The sequence below is a fragment of the Magnolia sinica genome, chromosome 13 (genome assembly GCF_029962835.1).
Source record: "Magnolia sinica isolate HGM2019 chromosome 13, MsV1, whole genome shotgun sequence".
Lineage (NCBI taxonomy): Eukaryota > Viridiplantae > Streptophyta > Magnoliopsida > Magnoliales > Magnoliaceae > Magnolia > Magnolia sinica.
The window spans coordinates 4,497,129-4,511,761 of NC_080585.1; the positions used below are offsets into that span (position 1 = coordinate 4,497,129).

Here is a 14,633-nt window from a genome sequence, read left to right on the forward strand (position 1 = left end):
TGAGGCTTGTTATGTTACCCGTCCATTTGATAGTCTCCAATTGGATTGTCAAGATTGTTCGATCAGTGTGATTTTCAAAATGGGATCATCCTCAGGCAAGGGCCCATAATTTTAATGGTTTGGATTGAAGGGGATATATGCCACTTACACTGTGGATGAGACACTACAACTTTAAAAAAGAAGAGGCCCCCCTCTCTCTCTGTCTCTCAAATGCTCCCCTTGGAAGGTAGCTAATCATTTGATTTGAATTTCCATGCAGTGAATCTCATATGGTATATGTTCCATCTATCAACCTACATATCTCCACTAACCAAAGCAAAGCATCATATGCACCTAAAAGCTGATGTATTTGCAGGTTGAAAAGCCTATATCCAACTACGTTTTAGGCATGAAATATACTCATAGCTTTTCTTCTTTGTAGGGAAGAGGTTTATAGTCCGTAGTAACCCTTTGGAGAGAGTGTCAGACAGACAAAAGCAAAAGGTCACGGATAAAACACCCTTGTTATGTATCACCCCCACAGAGTAGCTTACTTCTACTGTGTTAGGACCTTTCCTTTTGATTTCTCTCCACAAGATGTGAACGTTTCTACACGTGGAAAAAAGAGGACTAAACAAGAGCTTTTATTAGGAGAAAACGACATTGATAAAGGATATGTGTATTTCATTAATGAGAAGTGCATACACGTGCCACTTGGCACACTTGTGTGAAAATCTGACCATGTGCCCCATGCAGCACTATTTAAACAAGAGTCGACTTGATGAAGCCTTGTCGGACTACATGCCATTATCAAAAAATAGGACCACATAAAGTATTCTTCAAGTCACATGGGAGTGACAAATCAAACATTACCAAAGGACTCCCTACTTGAACATTGCCTTATCTGAAATCTAGGGGGTTATACTCATCAGGTGGCCCACATGTTTGTATGTTGAATATAGTTTTGAGGAAGGTTCAAATGGTATTGATTATTGTGGGGTCCACATCTTGCATGCATGATATCCAACCAACCCGATAGATACGTCCCGCTGTGATGTGTACTCAGCACAAAAAAATTGGTCTATTCCAGACAGCAGGTGGGCTATGCCATTGGAAACTATGCACAACCAACCAAAAACATATAAATTCAATTGTTCAGGTCCATCTGGCGTGTAATGGCATCCAGCCCGTCCAATAGGTGTGCCCCACCATGATCATGACTCTCTAAAAATCAGGCAATTATCCTTACCATATAGATTTGGAGGTTTTTTTTTTTTTCCGGCAATGTTTACATTGTTTCTGTGCAGCCCACCTGATGAGTGGATCAATCTGAATTTTAGAGTGACAAGCCATCATGGTGGGGCAAACCTATTGGATTGGTTGGATGTCATACATTCACAATGGGGCCCACAATAGCTCCGGTACTATGCAAGTGCTCCCCTTTACCATATTGGTGATTTGCTTCCTACTTCCTCATTTTCCTCATAAGAATGTAGCCCATCTATTAAGAAAATTGGTCTGACTTCCGGCCCCTGCCATTTCAGTGGGACCCACATAATGATTGGCCCGGATCTCACACATGTGTTCCAGCCTAGCAATTGTTATGTGGTCCACCTCTTCAACCTCTCTTCGAACTGGTTGCTTCCCAGAGAAGAAGGATATAAAATACACAATAATTTTAAGACTAAGATTGTGATAACATAAAGCCATTTAATCAAATATTTGTTTTTCACTGTAAGTTATACTACTTCTAGTTGCATCAGGACACTTAGACAGTCAAAAGATTAATCCCAACCGTCCATTAGGTCTAAGACATATTCCATAGACTACATTACAAAATTCACACAGATAGGATGATCCTCACCAACAGATGGCCTATAAATTGGATAACTAATAATCATTTATATAAAAGTAATTCCAATAAAAATTTTGATACATCTATTTTATAGGGCCAATCATGGATCGCCTACAGTAAAAGCACCATTTATCATGTCATCCTAACCATTCCATCCATGTATTGGAAAATGGGTTGCTTCATATGATAGCTGTGATTTTTTCATGGTAGCCCATGAAAAGTGCGCTCAACCTTATGGACTGTCCAGATCAAGATTTGGAGCGTCCAAGCGTCCCAATGCAACTAGGAGATTATAACTAATTATCGTTATCAGAGAGAACTGGATCATTTCTCAAAAGAAAATGACTACGTTATAAAATTATGGCCACCGAAAAAACAAAAGAGTTACTAACAAAATAACAAAAGGGAAGAAGGGTGGTCCACTTGATAATTCATCTGAGCAATTGGATCAAAGAAACAGGCATTCATCAATCTCATCCATATTCCATCCCCGTAAGTTAAAACCCAATTGAATTTACATGACCTGAGTCTGAATTGTTGTATTTTGGTTTACTACAAAAAAGAAAAAAGAAAGTGGATTGGATATTGAGAAGGGTTGTTGCTCAAGATGATAATTCCACTACCTTAGACCTAAATTACCAATATCCATATCTTGTCCATCACTGTGATGACTCATTGTCTTGTTCAATCTCTGACGCCGGTTCCTCCTCGTCTTCAAAGCAATCAATACCATAGGCAGCGTGCCCATGTCCAAAAGCCTTGATGTGGTCCTTGAGAGATCTCTTGTGCTTGAAATCAGACCCACAGACGCAATACCACAGCTTCCCACAGTTCTTCTCATGGGTTCTCCAGTCGCCCCTCACCGCAAACGCCTTGCCGCATTTCCTACACATGAATGGCTTGATGCCGTGCTTTCGCTTATAATGGGTCTGAAGGGTCCTGAAATCCTTCAATGGCTTTGATCTTGGGTGGTCTATGTTGTTCCTACAACCAGGTGCACAACAGTAGCAAGGGAGCCTAAGCATGGCGGTTGGTTGTGTGCCCCTTAGAGATTCAGGCCCTTTCCTATATTGAGATCCATGCCCCCACATATGCATCTAAAAGACCCAAAAAGAAAAGAAAAATTCACAGACAACACAAATGCATATACAATCAATATCCAATTTCCACAACAGAATACCATAAAATCTAGTAAAGATAAATAGTGCTAGAACTCTTTCTACAAGTATTCTTGATGGAGAGAGGAGAGTATTTGTTGTTTTTATTTCGGTGATCCCTTGGGACAACATACCTTTTTGTATATTTAATTGTGTTATTAAAAGAGATTGGAGAGTTCATTTTCTCCCTAATAAACAATTCTCCCAAAATTCCTTTCCTACAACATGGCATCAGAGCTTCCTATTGCAAGTCGCAAAAAGAAACAAGTATCTGTTGTTACTGAACGATATAGAGAATAATATCTTCTCTCTAGCAATTCTTGTCATGTTATTTATTTATTTATTATTGAGAGTTTGAGAAATTAAGTTAGAATCTTTCATTATATATATGAGGAAAAGATAGGCTTCTGTAGTGCATGATTCTTTGTGGTATGTTGATTGAAGAAACTACTTGCTGTTGAATTTGAATGGAATCCCATTTCGTGTAACTGTAGGATGAGATACCTTGCAATTTGAAAAGCATAAAAAGAAACTCCCTTTCCTTAGAAGACTGTATTACTCAAATGGGTTCTCTTTCTCCTTTGAAAATAACCATGTGATATTGATACAAGGGCTCTAGTAAGTTATGAGAAAAAGAAAAAGAAAAAGAAAATACTTGGATTCAAATAAGTAAATTTTTTTTTTTTTTTTGCTCAAATAAGAGCAATTGGTCCTGAAAGAGAGAAGTGGTAGAACTGAAGGTGGGATGGAGAAACAACACCATGTGTAAGTGGTCACGTGGACGGGTTAAGCAAGGACTGGGAGTGCAGATTGAGAGAAGCTCTCTTTTTCTTCTTTCTTTTGAAAATCATCTGAGAAATGGAAGAAGAACTGATGACATCCTCAGTTCTACACGCGTGCCAATGCATGGAACACAAACTTCGAAGTACCAAAAGCATAAGGAACATTGCTTGCGTTGTTAAATCACATGTAAAAGGTACTCATCTGTCTCACTTGCACCGGATACACTCAACATCCAGAACCCACATCCCATGCAAAAAAAATAAAAATAGAAAAATAAAGGAAATTCAAGCTAGGAAAAAAAAAGAAAAAAAAGAAAAAGAGGTGCAAGGAAAAGAAAGAAGTAGGTCTTTCTTAGTCTTAGGAAATTGATATCTACACCCAATATTGGGTGTATATACCGATAAGGGTGGGTGTGAATAGTGTCACCCTTTTAATTTTTGTAAGAAAAAAAGAAAAAGAAAAAGAGAAGGCCACGGTTTATGTGAAAATGAAATATACCTGCATGTTATTGTATCTGTTGAAGGTCTTGTAGCACACAGGACATGAGAACTGTGTAGGACCAATGAGGATTTGAGAAGGGGTGGGGATCCAGTACTGACCCTTGTTGAGTCTGGCCGTAGGGTACCCTGAAACAACAACCTCTCCTTCCTTTTCCAACATCTCTGTAGAAGAGACCCTTGAGATAAGATCAGCAGCACTAGGGCTAGGGAGCCCTATATGTAGGGCAACTGTGACAGTATCATCAGCACCGTCCATAGTAGAGGAAGAGTTGTCATCCCAACCCTTCTTTTTGGTATCATAACCTTCTTCCATGGCACTGCAAGAGGGCTCTTCTTCTTCATGTCTTGTTGGGCTTAAGCTGAGGAGGGGGAGGGCTTCTCTGAGAGGAGGGGAGGGTGGTGGGGTGGGAAGGTAAGGGGTTCTATTGTAGATGCTGTTGTGGGTATTGTTGTTGTTGTCGTTGTTGTTGTGAGAGTAGAAGTCGTAGTAGGAGGTAGGAGGGGGTTGTGATGGATTGGAAGAGGAAAGGTTGCGAAAGAGGGGGTTGTAGTTGAACCATCCTGTGAAGAAATTGGAGTAGGGATCTGTCATGTTGTTGTGAGGTTGGAAGGGAGATTGTGGGAGAGAAGGTTATTATAGAGAGATAGAGAGAGAGATGGTTATCAGGAAGAGAGAGAACATCAAAACCAAGAAAAGAAAAGAAGCCCGAAAGTGCAAACGCTGTGGAGAGAGAGACCCAACTCAAAAAGTGCACACCAGAAGGAAATTAGTAAATACCGAAGCCAAAAGAGAGAGTAAAATATACCAAAACCTAGAAAGTGTAGTGAAAGAGAAGAAACTTACTAAAGCAAAGAGTTAAAAATACCAATGAAGAAAAAACAAAGCATACATGGAAAACAAGGATCGGTACTCTGACAGAGTATGAACATCGATAGGCACCCACCCATTATACACATTGCATACATGTAATTCATTCTAAATCGTCCAAATGGTGGGCCCATTTAAATGGGCTTAAGGGAGATAGATACTGGAAGAAATGGTTGATACGTTGGCAGTGGATGGAACGCAGGCACTTATAAATTACTTAAAAATTACATATCGTTAAAGTAATTTAAACTAAACCATCCAAACTATAGGTCTCAATTTAAATGTGCTATGAAGAATAAGTGCTTATTTGATTCTTTGACATTTAAATTGGAAAATAAAAATAAAAATAAATTGTTTAACCAACCCAATGTTCGTGTCTGAACAATAGTTGGAACCCGTTTGGATGTTTTTTTTAAGACTAGCATGGATGCTTTCTTTTTTTTACACACACACTCAAGCCCCACAAACACCCACGCACTCACCCTACAATAGTTTCTCACCATAATGAGTACTTGAACCTATGACCTCATGTTGAAACTCTTATGAGTCTACCACTGATGCATGAGTAAGGACCCAGCTTGTTTGGATGCTTGTGATTGAAATACACTGGAACCTAAATCACATGATAAATGGAATCAATGTGAATTGAAATCCTGAGTCATGTTCCTAAATTAGAATAAATTGGAATCCAAAGTTTTTGTTTGAATGCTTGTAATTGGAATGTATCAAGTAAATTAGTTTTATTACCCCAAATTAATAAATGTGACATTTCGCATAATAATTGTAATAATTCCACCGAAGTATATACTTTAACCAAAAATAAGAAAATTTTGAGCCTTGGGAGGGCCATAAATGGGGCTCATTTTCGAAAATCCAACTATTTATGACATTTTCATCCTATTCTCAACATTTTGAGAGAATTCCAAATCACATGATTTTATTGTATTTCATTTTACATTGATTTTTATTATCACTTTTTACCATCAACCCAATGACCCTTTTTGCCCATGTTCATCCATTTATTAATTATTACAAGTGTTTACCATCAACCAAACCACCCCTTAGAAAAAACTTGGTGGTTGATGGTTTGAGGTATGATAATAATGTTCTTGAGATTGTGGACTTGAGACTTTCATGTAGCTAGGCTTAATTAGTTGCATTAAGCTTAGGGCCTGTTTGAGACATGGGATTAAGTGGGATTGGATGGCATGAAATTGCATTTGGTCCCATGCAAATTCCATATGACGTTTGAAAATGACAGGGATTAATTCATGTATAATATCATCCAGTCACAACAGTAGACACTATAAGATTTTTAGTGAATTTTGAAATTAGCTACATTTGTGAGCTCCATATTGATGCATGTGATTTATCTAAATTGTTCATTTCATATGTGCCCTTTATATGTGACATTCAAGTTGCATATGTGTACAGGTGACAGACCGACATTCAAGTTGCATATGTATACAGGTGACCGACCAACATCAGTTGTAAATTGGGTCAATTGATTACAATTCTATGGCCCACAAAACGTAGGTTTTACATAATACAATGCTTTTCTCATAAGATGAATTTGATCCCGAATGTGGGATTGAACCGTCAACAATCATTGTGCATTAATGGTATTAATTAATTTCATTTAATGCAGTTCCATACCATTTAATCCTGCATCCCAACCATAATGATAAAGAAGAATTTGAGTTAATGTATGCCTATTTATGAGTTCCTGTGTATCAAGCATCACACCGCCAAAATACTAAATTACTCATCATAGACAAGATAACATTCCGTAGGTTTCACTGGACCACTTACCTTTTTTGGTTTAATCTTTCAATTTGATGGCCACCAATCAGATGGGTCATCTGTTTATTTACTGGAGTATGCCACAATCAACAGCGGGGCACATGATCCCTAATTTTAGGATTCAGGTACAAAAGTGCCACATATAAAGTAGATGTGTGCATGAGTATGGATCATTGAGAGAGAGAGAGAGAGAGAGAGAGAGAGAGTAAAAACAAACTGAAAGAAAAGGGTAGATGGGAGATAGTGGGGAGAATGAGATAATCTTGGAACTTGAAAGAAGGACTTCCTTGGTGAAGAGAGTGTGTAAGATAAATAGAAATTCACTCACCTACCATACTCTCTTTAAAATGAAAATGAGAGAGAGAGAAATAACCGAAAGACAAAGTCAGAGATTGGGTTGGAGGCTGTCTCCCATACCATAGAGAGAGAAAGAGAAGCGAGGGAGAGAGATGTGGTGTTTTGTACAATCCAAAAGGAGAAGCTTTTTCGCTGCCCTTGCGTGGGATGCAATACAAGCAGTTTTCTTTCTCTCCTATCAATCCAGGCATTTGCTTCGGTGGGCGCGCTTTTGGTCGGCTCGGCTCACTACGAGCTGAAATGAGAGACTGTCAAAACCCCTCCCGCCTCATCATTGTCTTATCTACTCCCTCGCTGTACCCCCACATCCAAACTACTGTTCATACCGTCATCTCTCCTTCAGCTCGGCTTCACTCAGCTTAGCCGTTGCATGCATTGCATGCTTCTCAAAACAACACATGCTTTTCTTCCCTTCACTTCCTACGACAAACACATATTGAATCGTTATATTCCTATGTAAGTTTTACACCATTTAAAAATGGTGTCGACTGATGACTCATCCTCCTCACCGTAGGATCACCCAAGTTGTGAGTACCATTGCTTATGAAACATATACCTAAAATCATACTAATAAAACAATCCTAACCATCCAAATTCAATGGGAAAAAAGACTTCTGATACTACCATCTTCTTATTACAACTTTCGTACGTGCAAGTATGCCATCTGGGCGTTTGAAGAGTCGCTACCATTTCTTAGATGGTGTAAAACTAATATAGGAGCCTACCTCCAGGTTGAGAATTATCTGTGGGCTTGATTCAAGTTGATGAGATCCAGACCGTTTATCTATTGGGCCCTATCGTTGACAAGGTGTTACTTAGAAGACTGGCCATCCTATCTGCTCTCGTTGGAGGATCTTTGAGGATTACAAATGGGTGGTCAGGAAATAGTCCACGTTCAATGTACAAATCCGGCAATAGATGGGTAGGATCCAAAAGCTGAAGAGCTCAGATCTCCTACACGTGTGCTTATAGAATCTAGGATATATTTCATGTGGCGCGTGTGTGCTACTGGGTTATGCACTGTGTAATCCGTGAAACCTGAAATAATTCGTAATGAAGCAGTGCTTGTGTTTTCAAATTGCTACACATGAGATTGTGTACTGAACATCTGCCACCATTTATTGGAATCCGACGCACGTATTCAAATTTTAACTCGTGTAATTTCCAAAATGATGGCGGGAAATGTGCACAGGGATTCCCGCTCACATCTAATTTACTAGGGAAGACGTTCGGTACACAATCTCTTGCGTACCATTTGTCTGGTACACATTCTCATTTGTAGTGTAAAAAAATGGGATGTTTTTCAAGCATTACACGACCAGGTATTTTATACTCTGGCACAGTACGACACTTGATTCGCAGGCATGTTCACGTGGCATGTGTCATGCTTTTAGCTCAGATGAAACCTACTATATTAGGGTAATTTTCATTTTTAATTTAACGGTCAATAAGTGTCGCAAAATACTAAATTTGGGTACTTTTCATTTTTTTTAACGGTCCAATATATCCACTAGTCTTGGACAGTTTAATTGTAGTGCCATATATGCTCTTTATAAATGCCTGCGTATCAACATTCACACTCTGCCAGAGTATCAAAGTTTTGCCCCATATGTCACCGTACAGGGCCTATATGCAAAGATGGTTAGTTGATGATCCAATAATCATCCTGAAAAATGATTCTAACCATTGATTTATCAAGTTGAATATTAGCCATCAAAACATTCTTTCAATGGTCGACAATCACCTACACATATCAAAACGTAAGAATCATCCGTTCATCGTACTGCCTAACGTAACATCCAAGCATAGAACAGTTCTGATCATCCAACCATCTTCCCATGTCGGCCCCAGTGGGGGCAACGCACTTGATGATCCTTAATCGCGATGTACACATAAGGAAATCATTCAGTATACCCATCCTAACTTTGAACGGACAATGAGATTCCTGCTCACTACAAATGGGTAAGTGGCAGCCGTTCGTACACAATCTTCTATAAACCAGTTGGAACATAGAAGTTCAGCTACAATATGCGCATAAGACATTACCATGCAGCTGTCACCTGTAACAGTATCAATAGGTACACCTGAATGTACGTGTACTAGTAACGCGTGAATTTTACAATTTTTATTTTTATTTTTTACACTGGTCGTGTAAGATGCTTCCTACACAAGCAATCGGAAATTGTACACGTGGCATGCATCTAAGCTGGAATTAAAATTTCCATTTTTTGGGGCCTCTTTAGATGGGCCACGACCTAAAAATCATACTGAATTGATTTCATGCATAGATGATTGGTGGACTTCTGATGGAGGGTTTAGAATGAAAAGCAATCAGTGGCAGTCCAAATTAGACAAATAATTTCCAAATTTTAGGGTGGTAGCCTATTTAAAGTGGATCACACAACATAGACGGTTTGATATAGGTTACATTTTTTCCACGTGTATAATTTCAGGTTGCGAGAGCATTGATCATTGTACTCCTCCAGGCCATCTAATCGCTCATCGTTTTATTCCGGGTAAGGCAGAGAAGACCGGATCCTTTTATCTCAAGGGGTGGAGGGTGGATATCACCTTCACATTGTTTCCTCTCGAAACGTGGAGACTGTGGATTGCGACGTCTAGATGGGGCATTCCATGGACCTCGACAAGACACGTGGAATTGAAAGAATAACAAAGAATTTGAAAGGTAGATGATATGGTTGAGCCAGAGGACCCGAATAAGGTGGATCCGACTCTCCACTGTATCAATCGGGTTCGTTCATCTAGATAACCTACTGTGGACATAAAAGGTTTTAAACATACAACTATCAAATGATCCCATCTATCTGGTTGGTAGCCTTTAAATTGACGGTTGTAAACAAATATAGTTTGTGGGTAGTTTGAGAAAGCAAAGCAAATCCATTAGTTGGCTTGTCTAATACATATCATTTCACAAAAATAGGCCATCCATCATAGGTATTTCTAGATGAACGGTTCCGATTGATTGATTAGGATGTCACTCGAGCTGTTTAAAGATGCATGGTCAACCATAGTCGGTTCTCCCCACTCGATGGAGTCATCAACCAGTTGAAATGCAATTGAAGCCAAGTGATTGGACGATGGGTATTGTAGCCGGGAAGCCAACGGAAGGATGGTTGGATGGATGCAGGTGGTACGGAGATAGAAAATACGTGGGTGCGATGTATAAAAGAAGTGCAGAACACAGATACATTTTGCAGCAACTCATTGGACATCTCATGGGACAGAAGTCCACCTTTACAAGTTTCCTGGATCCTCCTTCCTCCTTCCGTAGGCCCCTCACACACACCGAGAGAGAGAGAGAGAGAGAGAGAGAGAGAGAGGAGTGGATTGGATGGATTGAATGACGGAGCTTTGCTAATTAGAGAGATTGCATGGATAGGATGGATTGAATGATGGAGCTTGCTAAGCCCATAGGCGCGTGCAATACATCTCATGTACACACCACACTGTGCCGCCATGGCAAGTATGTCTGAGATCCAATCTGTCCATTAGAAGGACACCACCATTTTGATGTTCTAGCCCAAGAATCTTGTTCATACAGTGGTTATGTGGGCCACAGTTTTCAAAAAAAAAAAAATGTACGCCTGTAAAAACACATGAATGATGTTTTCTAACCCGTCTAATATTTTTTCAATATTGGGACCCACCTGCTTTGTGGACCTGATTTATTTTTGGAAAACATCTAGTAGGTCGGATCAACGAAATGGATTGAATGGATCTCGGACGTAGGAGTCATGTTGACACATGTGTAGCGTGCACATGAGCTGTACTGCACAGGCCTATGCCCTTAGCAAGGCTCTGAATGATGTCATCGATGGGCCCTTTGTGCGGATTAGGACATTAGATGTGATGTAACCTTGTAGGCCAAAAGCAATTGACTTTTGTCGTATGGGTAGAGCCATTGGATACTCTGGACCAGTGTGATGGATGATACACATGCAACAGAGAAGCTGCACACGTGGTGGCATACATGTACTTCAAATTAGACCGTTCAAATAGTGGGACCCATTTCTTAAAATGGATCAATTAGACTAATCTAACCCCTGATCAGTGGCCATTTCTTCGTCGGATCCGAGCTTTCAATTATCATCCAGTTAGGATCATAAGTTCAGTGCAACTGTATGGTTTTGACCCATATCTATGGTGGGGCCTGCTATCGAACCACTTAATTTTCAGGTACATATAATTGATTTGTACAGTTTCTAATGAGAGAATGTATATGGACCACCACCATAGGCCCAAGTATCCAAAGCTGACGTGGATATTTTGTTTTGATGGGTGGTTTCTTTGAAATGATAACCCTAATGAATGATAGGCCCATTTTTGTGGGCCTCAAGCTCTCGGCGTACCATCTTCATGAATCATGACCCTGATTCTTAGGTGGAGTTGCAGCATTTAATGCTATTTTCTTTAGGGGGCTGTTTAGGGACGGACGGGGATTAGCTAGCAAGACTCTCCACCGAAGTGACGTCACCAAGTTCTTTGAGCCTCACCATGATGTATGTATTACCATGATGTATGTACTGTATCCACTCCTTTCATCCATTTTTTGAGATAATTTTAGGACAAGAGACAACAATTAGGTAGATATAAAGTTGTTGTGGACCCCACCAAAGAAAATAGTGGGAAGAGTAACGTCCACCGTTCAAACCTTCCTAAGGTCCACTGTGATGTTTATTTGAGATCCAAACTATTCATAAGTTAAAATAGACATTAAAGAGAGAAAAAAAAAAACTAACATCAACTTGATCGAAAACTTTTGTGGCCCTTAGAAGTTTTTAATGGTGGGCGTCACTCTCTCTACTGTTTTATGTGGTGGTGTCCGCTCCAGCTTTGGATCAATTCATCCTTTGGTTGATTTCCTAAAATGATCTCTACAAATGGATGGATAGTGTGGATGCAAAACATACATCATGGTGGGACCCACAGAATCAGTTGATGCCACTTCAGTGGTGGTCTTGCTACTCATTCTGTCAGTAGTTAATCCGTGTCCGTTTGGGGACTCAGTAAAATTTATATATTTCAAATCTTCTTCTTTGTTTTTAACCAAGAGATTTGTCATATTGGTGAATTTTTCAAATCAAATCCACACATTTTCAATTAAGTATGTTAGAATATATTAAAATAAATTAATTTATATCCATGTTTTAAGAAATAAGATATTCTAAATTCCAACAATATAGTTGTAGACACCTCACTTAAAATAAGAACATGTCACTCTAAGTTTCAACTTAACTTCAATGAATTGTCTTCTACTAACTTGGAAATCATCGAAAAATCAAACGGATCAGACTAGGAGCATACTAAGCACGTGCCAGAGACAACCAACAAACCTAATTGATTAATACCAAATTCAGTAGCAATTCGATCACGACCGAGCATCCAAACTCCAAAACTCCTGAAACTCTCTGTACGACGCAACCGACATGCAAAAATGAATAAAACAAATACTCTCTACCCATGGATCACTCTCTGTATCATTTAGTTCTTCCGAATAACGTTATCTTAAGGTGTGAGAAGTCGTATCTTTAAAATCAAGGAAAAGTACAGCTATCCTGATATATGGAATGACCATGGTATTATTGGAAGCAAATCCTGACTGATTAGAATGATTTATGATTCATTGGAAATGTGGTTAAATGATATTCCTAACAAACTTAAGTTTCCTCCAATTCGAGTCATGATGAGGAAGATTCCACCCGTTTATTAAAACCATGCATTGTTGATTAACTAAAATCAGAAAAACTTTAGCCGCGCTTTAAACTAGTCAAATAAGATCTGATTGAGATGATTTCAGTTGCAATGAAAGCTTATCAGATGACATTTCTAATGATGTTAATATCATCAAAAGCAGACCACTGATCAAATTGCAAACAACTGATTTCATATATTGGACGGACATATTTTTGGCACACCAAACAAGGTCCGATCGAAGTGATTCTAATATTGTTAGAAAGCTTATCTGATCATCTTTCTAACGAGACTAAGATTACCAAAAACGGATGAACAACGAACAAGATAAAAACGTTTAAATATTTTGCACAAAAAGACGAAAACTAAATACAACTACGTACACGTATATTCTACATGTAATCGTTACATTTTATAAATATAAATAATGATTACCTTTTATAAATGAATATATATATATATATATCATATGTAAATAATAATTACATTATATATAAATTAAATATATATAAATAAATAAAAATCAATACCTGCATGTTGTCAGGAGGGAAGAGAATAATACTTTAATATATAAAAACTACCTCCACGCCCATAATTCAGGGCGGACGCCCACAACACAAATCGAAGTATAGGGGCGTTCGCAATGGATGCCAATGTTATATAAGGTACCCTGGGTCACACAAACAGAGAGAGGAGGGCAGGGAAAAGCTAAGGCGGATAACTTAAGCAGACAGAGAGAAATAGAGAGTAAGAAAGAAAATAGAGAGTAGAAAGAGAGAGAAAAATACAGAAAGGGTTTGATGACTGGATTTTGCCTGGAGGTGCTAACTAAAGTACCTTAAAGATTTCTAATGTGTTAACATGCTGCCCAATACAAGAGACAAAAATGGTCATCAAAGGAGTCAAGAAAGCTAAGAATTTGTCCACTTCTATTTAATGTGCATTCCACTCCATACATTTCAATTGTATTAATTACTTCCATATTTTATTATACATTATTCTTCATTTTCCATTTAATATTTACCTGCATAGGATCTTAAATCTTGTGAAGTAAGGCTAGTTAGCATTTTATCTTATTCACTGCTTTTGCTTTATTTGCCTACCTAGGGCCACTTGGCTCTGTGATGTAAGGTTAAATAACTTTTTTTCTTATCTCTGCATTCCTAACCCACTTAGGTTATGCGAAGCATGACCAAGTATAAAATGTCGAAATTTCATTAAATCCCAAAAAATTGCAAATCTTTTAAAGTAGAGACCGTATATTGTGTGGGCGAAAAATAGTGCTTAAATACTTCTTTTTCCGTCACCGAGGCCTTTACTCGGAATCTAAGGCCGCAGACCAACCATAGGAATCACTTGAGTTGGGAAATAATGAGATTCTCCAACTTCAAAGCAATTCTACTGTTCCTAACCGGCCGTAGATTTTATGCTTCATTTGACTAGTGGCGACTCTAAATTAAATGCATTTTTACACCTGAGTCAATAGCACACTTCGCCCACAGTAGCAAAAATCAATATGAAAGCTAACAAAGTGATGACATCGCCACACTCGTGCGTGCATGTGGGGGGAGGCATTCACAATAGTACATGTAGTTTAACATGGTATTAGAGCAATAGCA

The 14,633-nt window shown here is 38.7% G+C and overlaps 1 protein-coding gene across 1 annotated transcript; it reads right to left on the reverse strand.

Annotated features, from left to right (window-relative positions):
* Positions 1–2,282: 2,282 nt before the first annotated feature.
* LOC131222500 (zinc finger protein WIP2) lies at positions 2,283–5,041 on the reverse strand. Its single transcript, XM_058217583.1, has 2 exons — positions 4,273–5,041; positions 2,283–2,931 (listed from the first exon to the last, which is right to left on the reverse strand). The coding sequence occupies exons 1-2, from the start codon at positions 4,864–4,866 to the stop codon at positions 2,494–2,496; spliced, it is 1,032 nt and encodes a 343-aa protein (XP_058073566.1). The 5' UTR covers positions 4,867–5,041; the 3' UTR covers positions 2,283–2,493.
* Between the last annotated feature and the right edge of the window lie 9,592 nt (positions 5,042–14,633).

Bases quoted from the DNA above. Each gene is read 5' to 3' on its own strand.
- LOC131222500 (XM_058217583.1), bottom strand. From the start codon at position 4,866: ATGACAGATCCCTACTCCAATTTCTTCACAGGATGGTTCAACTACAAC. The intron at 2,932-4,272 runs GTATATTTCATT...TGGGTCTTTTAG, and splicing joins ACAGATACAATAACATGCAG to ATGCATATGTGGGGGCATGG.